Below are 18,334 nucleotides of genomic sequence, written 5' to 3'. Positions count from 1 at the left end.
AGCCAGCTTAGGTGGTTCGGTGCATCTGGTCAGGATGCTTCTCGGGCGTCTCCCTAGGGAGGTCCTCGAGGCACGTCCCACTGGGAGGAGACCCCGGGGCAGACCAAGGCGCAGTTGGAGGAAACGACTCACTGGCCTTGGAACGTCTCGGGATCCCCCAGGAGGAAGTTATTAATGTTGCTCTGGAGGGAAGTCTGGAGCACTCTGGATGGATGGATGGATGGATGGAATGTGTACCTACTTGCCAGTCAATATCACAATTAATTCAAACTTTTGCTAATGTATGCCACCATTGTACAACGCAGTATAATACAGGGTTATGTTTATGCATGTAGTTAATCGGACTAATGAATTTAATCGATTTAAAAAAAAAAAAAACATGTTTACATGTATATTAATTGTATATCCTTGATATACAATAAGTCCTGAGGACCCCCTTGAAAACGAGTTGCTGCAACTCAAGGGAGTATCCTTGAGTGAAAAAAATAAAATAGCATTCTTTCCTGTACGTCTGTGAATGACCTTGTCTGTCTCCGTTACCTGTGTGTGCCAGAAACGTTATGCCTGTCTGTCTGTCTGTCTGTCTGTCTGTCTGCATTACCTGTGTGTCCCAGCAACGTTATGCCTGTCTGTCTGTCTGCATTACCTGTGTGTCCCAGCAAGCAACGTTATGCCTGTCTGTCTGTCTGTCTGTCTGTCTGCATTACCTGTGTGTCCCAGCAACGTTATGCCTGTCTGTCTGTCTGCATTACCTGTGTGTCCCAGCAACGTTATGCCTGTCTGTCTGTCTGCATTACCTGTGTGTCCCAGCAAGCAACGTTATGCCTGTCTGTCTGTCTGCATTACCTGTGTGTCCCAGCAAGCAACGTTATGCCTGTCTGTCTGTCTGTCTGTCTGTCTGTCTGTCTGTCTGTCTGCATTACCTGTGTGTCCCAGCAAGCAACGTTATGCCTGTCTGTCTGTCTGTCTGTCTGTCTGTCTGTCTGTCTGCATTACCTGTGTGTCCCAGCAACGTTATGTCTGTCTGTCTGTCTGCATTACCTGTGTGTCCCAGCAAGCAACGTTATGCCTGTCTGTCTGTCTGTCTGTCTGTCTGTCTGTCTGTCTGTCTGTCTGTCTGTCTGTCTGTCTGCATTACCTGTGTGTCCCAGCAAGCAACGTTATGCCTGTCTGTCTGTCTGTCTGTCTGTCTGTCTGCATTACCTGTGTGTCCCAGCAAGCAACGTTATGCCTGCCTGTCTGTCTGTCTGTCTGTCTGTCTGTCTGTCTGTCTGTGTGTGTGTCCCAGCAAGCAACGTTATGCCTGCCTGTCTGTCTGTCTGTCTGTCTGTCTGTCTGTCTGTCTGTCTGTCTGTCTGTCTGTGTGTGTGTCCCAGCAAGCAACGTTATGCCTGCCTGTCTGTCTGTCTGTCTGTCTGTCTGTCTGTCTGTGTCCCAGCAAGCAACGTTATGCCTGCCTGTCTGTCTGTCTGTCTGTCTGTCTGTCTGTCTGTCTGTGTTACCTCCCATAAACGTTATGCCCATGCATCTGCCAACGCTTTGAGGCCAGACAGTCATTTCTTAAACCACAGAGGTCAGGAGGAGGAGGAGGAGGTGGGGGGGCTGGGGGGGTTAGACTGAGAAGCCATTTGGCTAAATGTTTAAGTCTCGATTCATCATTACGCCTGACGGGACTACAAACTATAGCATTAACTAACTAGCTTGTATAGACTATAGTCACATTGACTTGTTAGCATTACCTGAGATCTAATGCACCTCAATGATCTACACAATATATTCCTGTCACAAGACTAGTTAGATCCAGAATGTTAATTCAACCTCTGAAAGTGTCAAAATTGGCCGGCTCCCAATGTTGCTTTGCATAAAGCAGTGGTTCCCAAGTGGGGCTCGGGGACCCCCAGGGGTCCTTGAGGGAGTTCCAGGGGGTATGCAGCTAAATAATAGTTTGGAACCAAATGGACCCTTATGGGTCTAACTCTGAGAGGTTCCATGGTTTGGTTCCATTTGTACACTCTCAGAGTAAAATTAACATTGATTTTACAATATAAATTGGGGTCCCAGAGATAGAAATGGTCCCAGAGATAGAAATGGCAAATCTTCTTATTGGGGTCCCTGGCATATCTCTTCAAATGGGGGTCCGCAGGCTAACATTTTTTTTAATTTGGGGGTCCTTGACATGAAAAAGTTTGGGAACCACTGGCATAAAAGCACTGTGTGAGCAGCTCATGCTCTCGTCTTGTCACTCAGGATGTGTCCACCTCATTTACAAAGCACTGTGTGAGCAGCTCATGCTCTCGTCTAGTCACTCAGGATGTGTCCACCTCATTTACAAAGCACTGTGTGAGCAGCTCATGCTCTCGTCTTGTCACTCAGGATGTGTCCACCTCATTTACAAAGCACTGTGTGAGCAGCTCATGCTCTCGTCTTGTCACTCAGGATGTGTCCACCTCATTTACAAAGCACTGTGTGAGCAGCTCATGCTCTCATCTTGTCACTCAGGATGTGTCCACCTCATTTATAAAGCACTGTGTGAGCAGCTCATGCTCATCTTGTCACTCAGGATGTGTCCACCTCATTTACACAGTCTTACATTTCAAACATGGGAGGTATAAAACTAAACCAAAATGGATCACCAAATCCCCAAACAGACACTTTCAGTTAGAGTGCTGCAGAGGCTGAGTGTCTGTGACTAGCTGATGGTCGTTGAGGCTTAATTGATGCATCAAGGAAGGCAATTATGTTTCTGCACTGTCAAATAGGTCTACATCTATTCTAAGATAGCATCTTAAATAAATGTGGGAAAAAGTGTTGTGACTTTGATTGAAAAGTTTTAATACGAAAGCCTGATAGGGGAATCAGTACCAGAGCAACCACTCGAGGAGACTGCGAAGTGCCGCACCGGCAAACAACATTCGGCCAAAATGTCCTCTCAGTACAGGGTTGTGTAAAATGGAATGGACTTCCTCTGCGTATAAGGGAATGTGCTACATTTTCCTCTTTTAAATACAATCTGAAAAAATGGTTGCTTGAAAACCAAAGCTGCAACCATTCATGCTTATTTTAGGTGTATTTATTTTTTTATGCTGTGTTCCCTATGTAATGTTATGTAAATGTATTCCACTGTTTGCTTTCCGTTTTGTGTTTCTTGTGAGGACTGCGGATGAAAATTAGCAACTGTGCTATATCCGGTGTATTTACGTCCATGTGACGTCCATTAATATGCATTGTCCTGTCCAAATAAACAAATAAAGTAAGTAAAAGTAATACAAATGGTTCCAATGGCATCTAAATGTAAGTTTGCAAATATGCTTATCGGTGTTGCGAGGATGAGGGGGTACCTGGAAAAAATTCTTCCGCCCAAGGGGTACCTGGGCTGTCGCGGGGAACTCGCTGACCAGCTTGCATCGGGTCCTACTATTGTCTTTTTATTATTTTCTCTTTAATATATTAGCGCCCCTCACTTCACATGGGTGTGATTTTTGTCATGGAGCCCGAGACCCGGCCCGGCCCGGCCCTACTGATTAGCATACATGTTAGTCCCGGCCCTACTGATTAGCATACATGTTAGGCCCGGCCCTACTGATTAGCATACATGTTAGGCCGGGCCCTACTGATTAGCATACATGTTAGGTCAGGCCAGGCACGAAAACGTGGGGTCGGGTTGGGCCTGCATGGTCGGGTTGGGGCAGAGTTTGAGAACTCCATGTAGATAGATACATGTATGCAGTTAGATTTAAATACATGTAATTATAGATACGGTTAAATGTAAGCTTGCATATCAACAGTTTGTGCTAATGAAATACAGTATGCTTGGCTTAAGTGGTTAAATTAATACAACAAGCCTTTCTTAGCATAAGACGTCTAATCAAGGTCTCCATGGAGACAGCTGCTTTTCAGGCTAGGGGAGCCATCAGCGACGAAGCATAATTGTGTGTGTGTGGCCAGACCTAGGGAATGGGCCACAGTATTAATCGTTTCTCTCGACACAGCCCTCTACCCTCAGCCAAGGTGACGTGTCTCTCTCTCTCTCTCTCTCTCTCCTCTCTCTCCCTCTCTCTCTCATGTAATTAGAGCCAGATGAGACTATCGTGGAACACACACACACACACACTCGTGTGGACAACTGACGTCATTTAATTCCACCATCTCATCTCTCCAGTCAGTGAGATTCTGTTGTCAGCTTTAAGTCCTGCTGCCTCCCTGGATTACTGTGCAGCTGGACAGAGACGAGAGGGACAGACAGACAGACAGACAGACAGACAGACAGACAGACAGACAGACAGACAGACAGACAGACAGACAGACAGACAGACAGACAGATGGAGGATAGACACAGACAGACAGACAGACAAACAGACAGACAGACAGACAGACAGACAGACAGACAGACAGACAGACAGACAGAGAAGAGACAGACAGATGGACAGAGAAGAGAGGGACAGACAGGTGGAGGATAGAGAGAGAGACAGACATACAGAGAAGAGGGACAGACAGACAGATGGATAGAGACAGACAGATGGATAGAGAGAGACATACAGATGGATAGACAGACAGACAGATGGATAGAGAGAGACAGACAGATGGATAGAGAGAGACAGACAGACAGATGGATAGAGAGACATACAGATGGATAGAGACAGACAGATGGATATATATATGCAATATGGATCAAATTATATTTGGACAATATACCTCAATTTAAAAACTGATAAATTATCTTTGTGGGGTTCCCCCTCCTCATTGGATGCAGCTGGTATAATGCCTATAAGTGCATTTTTGTGTGTACTAAACCTATATTAAACAATAACAGTCTCACTTACACACCATTTAAGGATAAATGGATGAGGACAAGCCAGTGAACAACTTGAAAGTAAAAAAGAGCAGCACAAGATCTAAAACACATGAATTCATGAATGAATGAATGAATGAATGAATGAATGAATGAAAATGGAACTGCTAGAAATCAAGCACATATTTCAGATAAAGTGGCATTCAACGTCATTGCACTACATCTCATGAAAATGGTCAATTAATCTAACTTTGTGAAATTAAATTCATAGAGTAAATCTCAGAGTTGCTCTCTTTCCCCTCTCTCTTGCGATCTGTCAACACCACCCCACCCACTCCAACCCGACATACTCCTGAACCCAGCTCCCATTTGGTACATCCAAAAGGTCAGGGGTCACGACCTGGATGTAGTTGAGGAAACAGAGGTCAACCAGGGGTCAAGGTAAGGTCACATAGGGCTCTTGAAACTATATAAGCCCTGAGGCAGTTTTGTCAGGTAGATGCAAAGAAAACAGACCACTTCTTGACTTTTAAATGAAAGTGAAAACGTGGCTGTGTATCTTCCTGGTTATGCAGACCAGGGACATGCACACACAGACATCAAAGGGGGCTTCAGCCCCTGCCCTTTTACCCGACCCGAAAACAACTGCCCTCTCCAGACCACGAATGCAGCATTTTACTATGGTGGAAGAAATGCAAATGTCTCTCCTTTCCATGCCATGCTGGAAGGCAGCATTCAGGAGAATTGCTTTTCTTCCCCGAAGTCTCCTGAACTTGAAACGCAAGATTTTGCGTTGAACAAATTTGTTTAGAAATCCATGTCGTTACACCGCATCTCCACTATAGCTAAAGAGAGCTGGGTTACGCCACCGTAAATAGCGGATCTACAAGCTCTCTTGTGAGCTTGTAGTTCTGCTATTTTCGCTATCGTTGCAGACCTTTAGTGCAGACTAAAGGTGCGCGCCCCGCAGGAGGTACACGCACAGCAGGTGCCGCACGCACCGCAGGAGCCCGATATAGCGCCACCATGACCATCACAAACGCTCCTATCCTCCTGGTGGAGACCTGTGGCCCTGAGGGGCACTTTTTCTACTTATTCCTCTACCTGGAGACGACCGAATGTTGAGGTTTCGACTGAAGTCGTCTTTCAGCGCGTGGAGCACAGCCGTCATGTCCCCCTTCACCTCTTCCAGACTGATGATGTCCTCCACCAGGGCAAAGTTGATGGTCACCTTGGAGGACTGACCTTTCGCCTTGGCTGTGGAGGGAGGGAGAAAGAAAGAAAGAAAGAAAGAAAGAAATTATTTTACTTTGTTTATTTGGAATTTTGGACGAGACAGAGTATATCCATCCACCTCTAACACAATCTTTTCTTAGAATTGGACGGAATGATTTAGATCAAGAGTTATTCACGTTTTAAGATTTTCGATCTCGTCGGCTAAAATGGGGGGGAACATTTTCGATGACGTCCCACCGGATAATAACATGTGCAACAGAATGTTGTGCAACAGACACTCCCAGCCTGTGGAGCGATGTGATCGGTTTTGATATCAATAATCTCCGTCCTCTAACTTTTCCCATTCTGTTCACTCTCTTGTTCCCTACACGTTGTCTATTTGTCTTGTCTATACTTTATAATATATAAAAGACTGTCCTGACTTCAATACGTTCAACCAATTCAGTTTGTGTGGTCTATACTGAATCAGGCACACAGTGCGTGTGTGTGCGTGAACTTTGCAACAGGTCTGTCAAAGCTCCACCCCTCACCTGACTTATCTGAGACAGTAAGATTGCACTTTGGATCAAACGTACAACTTCCAGTGAGGAGGACAGACTGCCTTTCCATCCAACAGCTACAGGAGGGAATAGTGACCCAGACCACTGGAACAACCTGCTGCTGACTCTGTCAGCTGAATGGACTTTAACAAGAGCCTGCACGATTCACTGCGAAAGTAAACTTCAGGGAACCTTCTAGAAGACAGAGTGTTACCACAACTGACTGGCTGGATTTCCTGTCTTGAGCAGAGTGTTTGTAGCTTTACTGAAAAGACAAAATGGCTGCCAAGGTGTCCCTTTCGGAAGAGGACTTTTCCTGTCCTGTGTGTCACGACGTCTTTAAAGATCCTGTTCTCCTGTCGTGTAGCCACAGCTTTTGCAAAGACTGTCTACAGGAATGGTGGAGAGGGAAGGAAATAAAGGAGTGTCCCATTTGTAAGAAGAGACAATCAAGGGAGGCACCCATAGACCTGGCTCTGAAGAACCTGTGTGAGGCCTACCTACAGGAGAGACTACAGGAGAGACTGAAGAAAATGTCAACAGGGTCTGAGGTTGAGGATCTCTGTGGTCTGCACGCTGAAAAACTCAAACTGTTCTGTCTGGATTGTCAACAGCCAGTGTGTTTTGTTTGTCTTCATTCAGAAAAACACGCCAACCACCGTTTCAGACCCATCGATGAAGCTGCTCTGGATCACAAGGAGGAGGTCCAGAAATCACTGAAGCCTTTACAGGACAAACTGGAGGTCTTTAATAAAACTAAAACAAACTATGACCAGACAGCAGGACACATTACGTTCCAGACTCGCCACACAGAGACGCAGATGAAGCAACAGTTTAAGAAGCTTCATCAGTTTCTACATGATGAAGAGGAGGCCAGGATCACCGAACTGAGGGAGGAAGAGCAGCAGAAGAGTCAGATGATGAAGGAGAAGATCGAGGGTCTGAACAGAGACATATCAACCATTTCAAACGCGATCAGAGCCATAGAGGAGGAGCTGAGAGCTGAACACATCTCATTCCTGCAGAACTACAAGACCACGATGGAGAGAGTCCAGGTCACACTGCAGGACCCACAGCCGGTCTCAGGAGCACTGATAGACGTGGCCAAACACCTGGGCAACCTGGCCTTCAGAGTCTGGGACAAGATGAAGGACATTGTCTCCTACACTCCTGTCATTCTGGACCCCAACACTGCCCATCGAGTATTCACCCTGTCTGATGATCTGACCAGCGTGAGACGTGGAAAGGAACAGAAGCTTCCAGACAATCTAGAGAGATTTGACTGGTATGTCAATGTCCTTGGTTCTGAAGGCTTTAACTCAGGGAGTCACAGCTGGGATGTTGAGGTTGGAGACAATACACACTGGGTAGGTGTGTTAGCAGAGTCCTTTCAGAGGAAGGGAGGCACGGGGGGTCCATTCTGGAGAATATGGTTACATGACGGTAAATACAGAGCAATCTCCTCAGGGTCACCCACTGTTCTCTCAGTGAAGCAGAAACCTCAGAGGATCAGAGTCCAGCTGGACTGGAATGAAGGAAAGCTGTCATTCTGTGATCCTGATACTAACACACACATACACACCTTCACACACAGGTTCACTGACACACTCTTTCCATGCATTGCCACTGGTCCTGGTGGTTCTCTGAAGATCTTACCTAGAGCTGTCTAACTCTGGACAATGTACCATAGACATGATGAAGACAAAGACGATAATTATATGATGATGATAAATGATAGATTGATAGACCATCTTGATCAATCAATAATGGTAATAATGTTAACATTAATAATCTGATGATATTACTGACCATGGTAATGGCAATAGTTGTTATTGTAATATCGGGGTTTAGTATAATATATGTATAAATTAACCCGTTAAAGGTGAATACCACTCATTTTCAACATTTTACTATGTCATTAATATACAAACCTAGTTGTTGTTGAAATAATAAAACAGTCCCCCCCATTCTGTGTTGCCTAGAACTGGAGGTCTGAAAAAAATCATTAACATTATGAAGTACATCTTTGTGATGTCACTGAGATGTACTTCAAAATGTTAATGATTTTTTTCAGACCTCCAGTTCTAGGCAACACAGAATGGGGGGACTGTTTTATTATTTCAACAGCTCTAAGGTATATTATTGTAAAATGTTGAAAATGAGTGGAATTTCCCTTTAAGACCTGAAGCAGATTCTACCAGTGTTGATTGTGTCGACTAATACTAAGACGAAACTGAATTGTCAAAGAATCGATACATATACAGTATGATACTTTTACTGTTTACTTACTTTACTTTTTCCTCATGTAATTGTTGTTTTATTTAGTGTGTAGAGAGGCATATGTATTATGTATGTACCTTTGATTTTTGTTGAAATTATAGATCTGAAAGACAGAAATCTATGTATAGAAATGATTTGGAAAATCAAATAAACATGATCTACCATACAACATCGGTGGAATTTGAGTTCAGTTGCACCAATATTGACTCCCACGTTTAAGACATTAAAAGTTACGACATCTTATATGACGCTGAGCACAGGTCAGTATGTTAAATATTACAGAGTTTTATAGAGTCTATTTCTGCCCGAGGTTTCTTCCTGTTAAAGCAGCACTGCTATATGTAACGTTTCTCTTCTACCCTGGATTTGAACCTGGTTTCCTGCACAGACATTTTTAGCGTTGAGCTAATAGAGCCGGCCTGCTTGCTCAGGGGATAAATTGTATCTTGACCATGAGGTCAGAATTCGTGTCAGATCCTGTGTAAATGTCTCCATAGAAGAGCAGGGAGACCAAATGCAACCACCACAGTTATATTGCATTAACATACTCCACAGGGGTGGGCAATTTTGATGATGGAGAGGGCCACAATATTTCCACACTCACTCCATATTCGTAGCAAAAATAGCCGATCTACAAGCTCAAAACACGTCACAGTGCGACGCGTTTTGAGCTTGTAGATCATCTATTTTTGCTATTTTTGAATTGGAATCCTGAAAAGTTACATTTTTATTTGATTTCAAATGCATTTAGTTATACTTATGTTAACTTTATGATTGTAAATGCAAATTCATTGGACGCAAAAAAAAAGACAATGAAATTCTAATACTAGTCATTCAGCTACTAATATAAACTGAAGTAATTAAAGCGGGTCATGTTTGCATGTTTGGAATTGTAACAGCTGAAATCAATAATATATCAGTATTCTAATATTAACCTGAGGGCCACATTAAGTGATGGTGGGGGCCGCATGTGGACCCCGGGCCTCCAGTTGCCCATGTATGTGGTAGAGCATACATGGGCAACTGGTGGCCTGGGGGCCGCATGTGGACCCCGGGCCTCCAGTTGCCCATGTATGTGGTAGAGCATACATGGGCAACTGGTGGCCCGGGGGCCAATCAACACAAGCGCATTATTGGTTATTTCCCCTACCATAAGCCCTCAATGAATTGCATTGAATTGCATTGAATTGAATGGGGCTATGGGGTGTTGTGCTAATTTGCTTATTTCCATCGCTTAAAAATATTTTTTGTATATATCCTCTCTTCATAATGTAAACTAGAATTTCGCCGCCCTTCGGGCGGCTCATCCTAGAGTTACGTAGCAGCGCAATATGGGGAGAAGGAAATTGCGGGAGTTGACAGACTCCACTTCATGTTTCAGCTGTGTGTTTATACCCAGTATTGTGTAGAAACGGATGGGTTATTAATTATTATTAGTAATAATAACACACACACACACATACACACACACCCCCCCCCCCCCCCCCCCCCCCCCCCGGGTATAGTCCTCTAGTCTGGGGTATATACTTGGCCCTAACCCCATAACCCCTGAAGTATAGGGTTTAAGTGGATAAATGACAACAGCCAGACTTGAACGAACTACCTCCCTCCCCCCACCCCCAAAAAGAACACTCGTGTTTACCTGGACATTCAACCACCTTGAATAAACTGATAAATGATGATGTATGTACTGACCTTTAGTCTTCTTGGTAGCATAGGACCTGGTGCAGAGATCAGGGATGCTAGTAGTACCCTTGTGGCTGCAGAGAAGTGACGCGCTGCTGGCCCTGGCTCTACCTGCTGGGGGACACCTGGCCAGTTGCACCAGGGACCGGCATAGCACGGGCCGCAGAACATTTAAATGGCTCAAAGACATTTCTGGATTTAAAAAAGAAAAGAAAAAAAAGAGATAGAGGGGGGGGGGGGTAGAAGATATTAGATTATTAGATATGTATTTCATCAACCCATTTTGACCTGAGATCAGATTATAAAAATGTCTTCTACATCCTGACAGTTTTCTGAAAAAGCTATGTTTCTATGTCAGTGGTTCTTCGATTTTTCAAAAATAGCAGACCTACAAGCTCGTAGCGCGCCACTCGGTGGCGCGCTATGAGCTTGTAGATCTGCTATTTTTCAATAGCTAAAGCATAACATAATGCTAACACCAAAAGGGGTTCCCGCCCAAAATGGGTTAAAAAAGTCTTGTTCCAAGTATGTTTTCCATTGTCTGTTCTTTTTGCCTATTTAGGTCAACTCAATAATGGTGCTAATAATAGAAGGTAATATCCTACATCAACCAGCAGAGGGTCCAACTGCTTAATTCATTACAATAGTCAAATCAAACTTTGTTTAAAGAAACCATAACACAAAGAATACATCCAAGATAAAAGATTACAGCTACAAGATCAAAAGTCAAGTTGTGGAATTGTCATAAAAGCATACAATTAATTTATTTTCAATTTATCTTATTTCTTCATCTTAATATTTGTTTATCCCCTTATCCATTTTCTTGACTATTTTGAGATACCTTGTTTACTTGCTTAGGTACTGTTGTGGCTGGTAATAATTTCCATTTCAATTACTCATGCCGGCAGGCTAAACATGGGAGTTAAAAACAATCTGTAATGACGCGCCATCAAACACAATGATAAAAATGATTCATACAAAAACGAGCTCATACGTTTAAAATGTTTATAGCTATTCAGTGCACCAAATCACAATACAATTTCAATAAATATATATGTAATAAATATGTGCAAAGAAACAATCAAACAGTGATCAAATAAAACGTGAATGAATCAATATCAACTAAAGTGCGAGTGCGGTCAACAAAATGTACGTATCCTCCCAGCTCACCCTGCCTCCAAGATCAAACAGCCTTAGAGTGAGCTGGTACAGATACCCACATTTATCAACTCCAAGTGGCCACCCACAGAGACGCTCCCACCAATAATGGAGCGTCAATGCGGTGCCCACACCCATCACCAACCAAGTGAAAACCAAGCACTCTTTGGCTCCTACAGGTACTGTACATGCCTGTGAGTATGTAAAAACAATCTTGGATAATTCAATAAACAGAATTTTTTTTCCTTCTTCTTCTTTTTATTGGAGTCCTGAGACGAGCTATAATAAGTACAACATTTTAACCCAAACAATGTAGATATGAGATAGTAAAATAAGTAGTACTTCCTAGATAAAATATACATGTTCAACTTCACCCATCAAACCAAACGACGTTATGTTATGATGACGTTCAGGACTAGGCCAGATCACAGCCCATATGGGGGATGATCTTTACGTCATTTCCAGGACGTCTTCACCAGTTGAAATAATATAGCTAATTCAGGGCCAGATCTGACTTAGTTATGATAAATGACTTAAGTTGATCAGACTCTCTCTGGACATCCGTATTAGTGGGCAGAATTTATGTTGGTTGAAATCAGTTTGACTTGACCCGGCTCAATCTAGACGTCACTAATTTGTCCAGGTCCTGACCGTGTTTGCTGTCAAACAAGAGCCTACTGAACTTGCAGTACATGTGCTGCTCTTCAAGCAGCACATGTCGGGAGCAGCGCATGTTCGCCAACCAGCAGCGCATGTTCGCCAACCAGCAGCACATGTTCTCCAACCAGCAGCGCATGTTCGCCAACCAGCAGCGCATGTTCGCCAACCAGCAGCGCATGTTCGCCAACCAGCAGCACATGTTCTCCAACCAGCAGCGCATGTTCGCCAACCAGCAGCGCATGTTCGCCAACCAGCAGCACATGTCGGGAGCAGCGCATGTTCGCCAACCAGCAGCGCATGTTCGCCTACCAGCAGCGCATGTTCGCCAACCAGCAGCGCATGTTCGCCAACCAGCAGCGCATGTTCGCCAACCAGCAGCACATGTTCGCCAACCAGCAGCACATGTCGGGAGCAGCGCATGTTCGCCAACCAGCAGCGCATGTTCGCCTACCAGCAGCACATGTTCGCCTACCAGCAGCGCATGTTCGCCTACCAGCAGCGCATGTTCGCCTACCAGCAGCGCATGTTCGCCAACCAGCAGCGCATGTTCGCCAACCAGCAGCACATGTCGGGAGCAGCACATGTTCGCCAACCAGCAGCGCATGTTCGCCTACCAGCAGGCAAATGTTCGCCAACCAGCAGCGCATGTTCGCCAACCAGCAGCGCATGTTCGCCAACCAGCAGCACATGTTCGCCAACCAGCAGCACATGTTCGCCAACCAGCAGCACATGTCGGGAGCAGCGCATGTTCGCCTACCAGCAGTGCATGTTCGCCAACCAGCAGCGCATGTTCTCCAACCAGCAGCACATGTTCGCCAACCAGCAGCACATGTCGGGTGAAGCGCATGTTCGCCTACCAGCAGTGCATGTTCGCCAACCAGCAGCACATGTCGGGAGCAGCACATGTTTGGACTAACGGGACTTCGGATCTATGGGCGGTCCCCAAAATAACATCACACCCCATTACATTTCTATAACTTCCTACAACTATACAGTAAGACAAAATATGCACATTGTACAATACTTACACCTCACAACCTGTACACACTTCTTTGGACATTCCTGGAAGGGGAACTCCCGTTTGAAAAACACAATGCCTATGAGCCCAAAGCCACTTCAATTCTATGGACGAGCCACCTCCCGACTGCCAACCCCTCAACCGTGAGCATGTATCACTGAACCCTAAACATCCACACATGTACATACATACGCATTCAGAGACACAAAGGCTTTAAAAGGAAAAACACACACACACACACGCGCTGAACCCCCTGTCTTTCACAGCCAACGGGTGTGAACAGCCTGCAGTGTTATACAGCCAATGACATCCTCCATTGTCTGGAGTAGCATACAATCTTTAGCCCTGAATGCTGCAAGAGGAAAACACGGACCCGTGTGTGGTGTCTCAGCTGTCTCTCCCACGCAGGTGGAGCGATACTGATGGCCAAATGTATTGCCACACTTTTTACACACTGGCCACTAAAATGTGTTTGTGGTTTTTCGCTCCTGTAGCCATAATAAAGGGCCTGGCTGGCTTGACGATAAGATGACGCGAGGCTGCTGGTGGCTGTGTGTGTGTGTGTGTGACTGTGTGTGTGTGTGTGTGTGTGTGTGTGTGTCACATGAAGCACAAATACCACATGAGCGATGTTAAGTGTAATCTGCACTCCAGATCGCCGCCTGCTCCATCCAGTGAGACTGTATCAATGCACTTTCATCTATATAAAGCCGGACAATGTTCGTTTGTCAACGAATCTCAATAAACTTCCTTTTACTGGCTGATATCATCAAACCCCCACACGTAGCCTTAATACCAACAGCATACAGCCATGTTAACACAGCCTGGTTGGTTCCAGATCATTGGTGGCCAAGGTTGTCTCAGCAGTGTGTCTTTTCAAAAATAATATTGCCTTCTGAAAAGAATATCTTCAACAGATTTGAGAAACCCAGACCATGGACCGTCAGACCCAAGTATTACACATTAAATATCCATCACCCTGCCTTGCACTACTTATCATCTCCAAATAGCAAGAGGTAGATTACCATAAAGCTTATTTATTTAAACAGTTGATTTCTCATGCAGGTTCCACTCCAGCATACTAGATTTATAATAGAAATGCAAATGGCATGCAACGCACTTGCTTGCTGCTGGAAAATAACAGGTCCTGTCAATAAATCATTTTGATTTTTAGTACTGGGAATGTGTAGGCCTATGACTTGTAATTAATTAAAAATAAAACAACTGTCGTAACCAACAATGATGATGACGATGATGAACCATATTCTCTACAGAAAATGGAAATGCTTATGTCAGTGTGGGCTCAGTAGGCAGTAGTAGGCCCTTCAGTAGAAAGCACATATGCATGGCTTGAAGGGTCTTATCATGCTGTCAGTGCTAGAAGAGGTGGTGATAGATCTCCTTCAGGGGAAGTCACGCAGAAAAGGTGTAGCCCAGGTGTTCAGCAGGACATTGTAGATACATATCCTGTAGATTTCAGACAGAAACGGCTGCCTGCAGCTGCAAACACACCTCTTCAGTCTCAGGAGCCAGCTGGCAAAGCCAAATAGAAAAATCATACCGAGAAATAGTAGTACGGTCCGGTAGGGCTGGTAGGCGAATGCTCGACTTTAACCTTTTTTTGCTGATGGATTGAAAATGGTGGACCCTGTTGTAAACAAGTGTAATGCTTTATCAGTGTGTCGTCCGCGGACCGCAGTAACAGTCTTTGTATTGAGTTGTGCTTTCATGTGAAATGTACTACCCATTCTGCAAACTGTTAATAAATACTTCAATCAATCAACTGGGGATCTGCACATAATTCCTGATCCTGACGGAGCATTATGCGCTGCTCCCGTGCTTGTGGTTATGAGGTTAGGGTTTGAGGTAGGTTGTCGTTTGTCGGACCAATGACTTAGGAGGACTCCCAAAAAGGACTCCAACAACGGAGTGCCCTTCAACCCCACAAGGCCTGCACAAGAAAGGGAGCAAATTAGACCCTGGAAACTACTGCCCTATTTCTATTCTTAGCTCCATCTCGAAAGTGATGGAAAAAATAGTCTATGAACAGGTTGAAAAGTATCTTGCAATGTCACAAAGAAATGTATGTACGAATTTCAATCCGGCTTCAGAACATCCCACTCCACAGTCTGACACATGCCTCCTCTATTTGAGTGACCACATCAAACACAAAGTGGATGCTGGCAAATACTGCAGCATGGTCATGCTGGACCTCCAAAAGGCTTTTGACACCGTGAACCACTCCATATACTGGTTAACCAGCTAAAAGAAATTGGTTTTGAAAAAGCTGATGCTGGATGCAATCCTACCTGGAGGGGAGAGAACAGATGGTGGAGGTGAACGGAACACTGTCCCCCTTTACACCTGGGAAAAACTTAATCCATTCTTTTTGGATAAAATAGTAATCTCAGCAAGGCAGATGGCTTCTTGGTTAGAGTGGGTGACAATATTATTACACGAAAAGATGAAATCAAATGACCTACCTATAAAATAGCTCAAGGCTCTATTGCTGATTACTTAGGTTAGGACCCGCCGCAGTGGTGTCCGGTTAGAACTTAAACCAGGACGCTTAGACTTCTGCATTCCCCCTGAAGCCGACCCTTGTTATATATGCTCCGACTATGCTTGTCACGATGACTAAGCCAGTTAGATCTATCCATATATGGTTCTATCACATCTATCTGATATCAGCACTAGGTCGGCTCGAGCCAAATATAGGGATTGTCATACTAGACATGTCATATAGCCCAACGTCCTAGTCGGATATATCCAATGAGCAACTACTCAGATCCAACAACATGACTGGAAGCGAGAGTCTTCGTTACACTACCTATAGGTTCCATCCTGGAGGCAAATCTTAAGTCAACAAGACAAGATTCCTATACACTAGGATCTCCTTACTGGTCAACAAAAACCCCTTGAAGACCCTAACATTAACAGGAGCCCTCGTACAAGGTTTCTTCGACTATGCATGCATCTCTTGGTACCACAGCACCTCAAAGGCCCTTAAAACAAGGTTCCAGACTTCCCAAAACAAACTGGTCAGGCTACAACTGGGCCTCACCCCCTCACCCCTGCCCACTTTGACAGGCTGGAATGGCTTAGGGTTGACGACAGAGTACAGCATCTTGCAATGGGTCTGGTCCACAAGATTCGTTACACCACCAAGATACCCATGTACCTGTCTAAATACTAACTTAATGTCAACGAAGTCCACACCCACAACACCAGAGGGAGTTCAACAAACCATGTGCAACCCAGATTCAGCACAAACAAGGGACTAAATTAATTTCGCTCCTATGCCACAAAAATGTGGAACGCCCTACCAACAGTCATAAAGACATGTGAATCCCTTGACTCCTTCAAAACCGCAGAGAGCACCTACGCTGCAATTCGAAACTGACCCTGTAAAATCTGAATCCCCCCGCCCCCTTCTCCCCTCACTGTATATGTTTTCCCCCTTTATGATGATTTTCTGTTTTTGGCTATATATATATTTGTACGTCTCTAAACGCTATGATGCATTTAAAAAGTTGGACCCTATTGTAAACAAGTGTAATGCTTTATGGCTCCCTTCTGGCTCCAAAACTATAGAATGCACTTCCTATTACAATCAGAACTGCAGCCTCACTCCCAATCTTCCGCCGTAGTCTGAAAACCCACCTTTTCAGACTCCATCATGGCCCGTAGCACTTGCCCTAGCCCCTTAGATAGCACTTTATGTAGACTTAGATCGCATTTTATACAGACTTATAGCATGTTACGTAGACAGCACTAGAATTGCATTTTATGTAGTCACAGCACTTTATAGTACATGTATAGTATAATATAGTATAGTATGTATAGTTTATATACAGTTTCATTATATAGATACTCCACTGTTATGTTCTTAGCTTACGCATGTTTCATGATAACTACTTTATGTATGTGATGTATGCCATGCTTTTTGTTATTGCTTAATGTAAATCGCTTTGGATTAAGAGCATCTGCTAAATGCCTAAATTGTATGGTGTCGTCTACTCACAGTTAACAGTTTTTGTATCGAGTTGTGCTTGAAATGTACTGTAATTCTGCAAACTGTTAATAAATAGGCTACTTCAATCAATCAATCAAAAGAATGGTCTGAACTACTGACTCCATATGAATGTCAATCGGGTCAACGTCGTGTGTGCACAAACGAAACGCACGGCTGATATAATTTAAAAATACTTTTTAATGCGTATTAATTACTGACTATAGATAGATAGTTCTATGAGACAGACAGCGGTCGGTCATTAAGGTCGAATCGATGTGAATGATGGTGGCAACAAACATACAGTCAGGAAACCAAACCACCAAATAGTTACATTATATTCCTCAGATAACACAATATATATATGTCATTTGAGTGGTCCAATATAGAGGATATGAAATTCAGACACTTATACGTACTTGTATTCACATGAGACGTGTATGCCGACGCATGGCAGAAGAAAACATTCGGTAAACATACACCTCGATCCTGACGTCATAACGGTGCGACCGGGACCGAGGGAGGTTCGTTTGGTTTGAGGTGTGGGTGGAGTTTACTCAGTTTAGATTAACTCACACACCCAAAGTGCCGTGGGGAACTTTGGGAACCAAAAGTTTCCCACTCTGGGGACCCCCTAGGGGTCCTTGAGGAGGGAGTTCCAGGGGGTCCCCAAGCTAAATGATAGTTTGGAACCAACTGGGCCCTTGTGGGTCTGTACCTCTACACTCTCAGAGTTAAATTAACATTGATTTTACAATATAAGTTGGGGTCTCAGAGCTAGAAATGTCATTAAATGCCTGTTGCATTATCATATCATATCAAACTGGGGGGTCCTTGAAATGAAAATGGTTGAAAAATCACTGCTAGAACTGTAATTTGGATTAACTCACACATCTTCTCTTATGGGAGGTCCTTGGCATATATTTTCAAATGTGGGGGTCCGCACTCCGCAGGCT

General features: G+C 44.3%; 2 protein-coding genes across 2 annotated transcripts in view; one reads left to right on the top strand and one right to left on the bottom strand.

Moving 5' to 3' along the window:
• The window catches only part of mrrf (mitochondrial ribosome recycling factor), a 39,001-nt gene extending 21,083 nt beyond the window's left edge, over positions 1-17,918 (bottom strand). Inside the window, exons 1-3 of the mRNA XM_079523610.1 lie at positions 17,798-17,918; positions 10,540-10,722; positions 5,894-6,046 (exon numbers count right to left, since the gene is read on the bottom strand). Coding sequence (XP_079379736.1) covers positions 5,894-6,046; positions 10,540-10,720 — 334 coding nt within the window. The 5' untranslated portion in view covers positions 10,721-10,722; positions 17,798-17,918. The remainder of the gene's footprint in view (positions 1-5,893; positions 6,047-10,539; positions 10,723-17,797) is intronic.
• LOC306939112 (E3 ubiquitin-protein ligase TRIM35-like) lies at positions 6,843-8,320 on the top strand (the record flags this gene model as incomplete). Its single annotated transcript, XM_079523609.1, has 1 exon — positions 6,843-8,320. One exon carries the CDS (start codon positions 6,843-6,845, stop codon positions 8,232-8,234), a length of 1,392 nt encoding a protein of 463 aa, XP_079379735.1. The 3' UTR covers positions 8,235-8,320.
• Positions 17,919-18,334: the final 416 nt, after the last annotated feature.

This window comes from Electrona antarctica (genome assembly GCF_951216825.1).
Source record: "Electrona antarctica genome assembly, chromosome: 16".
NCBI lineage: Eukaryota > Metazoa > Chordata > Actinopteri > Myctophiformes > Myctophidae > Electrona > Electrona antarctica.
The sequence above is the reverse complement of the archived record's forward strand: the minus strand, read 5'-3'. Positions and strand labels throughout refer to the sequence as shown.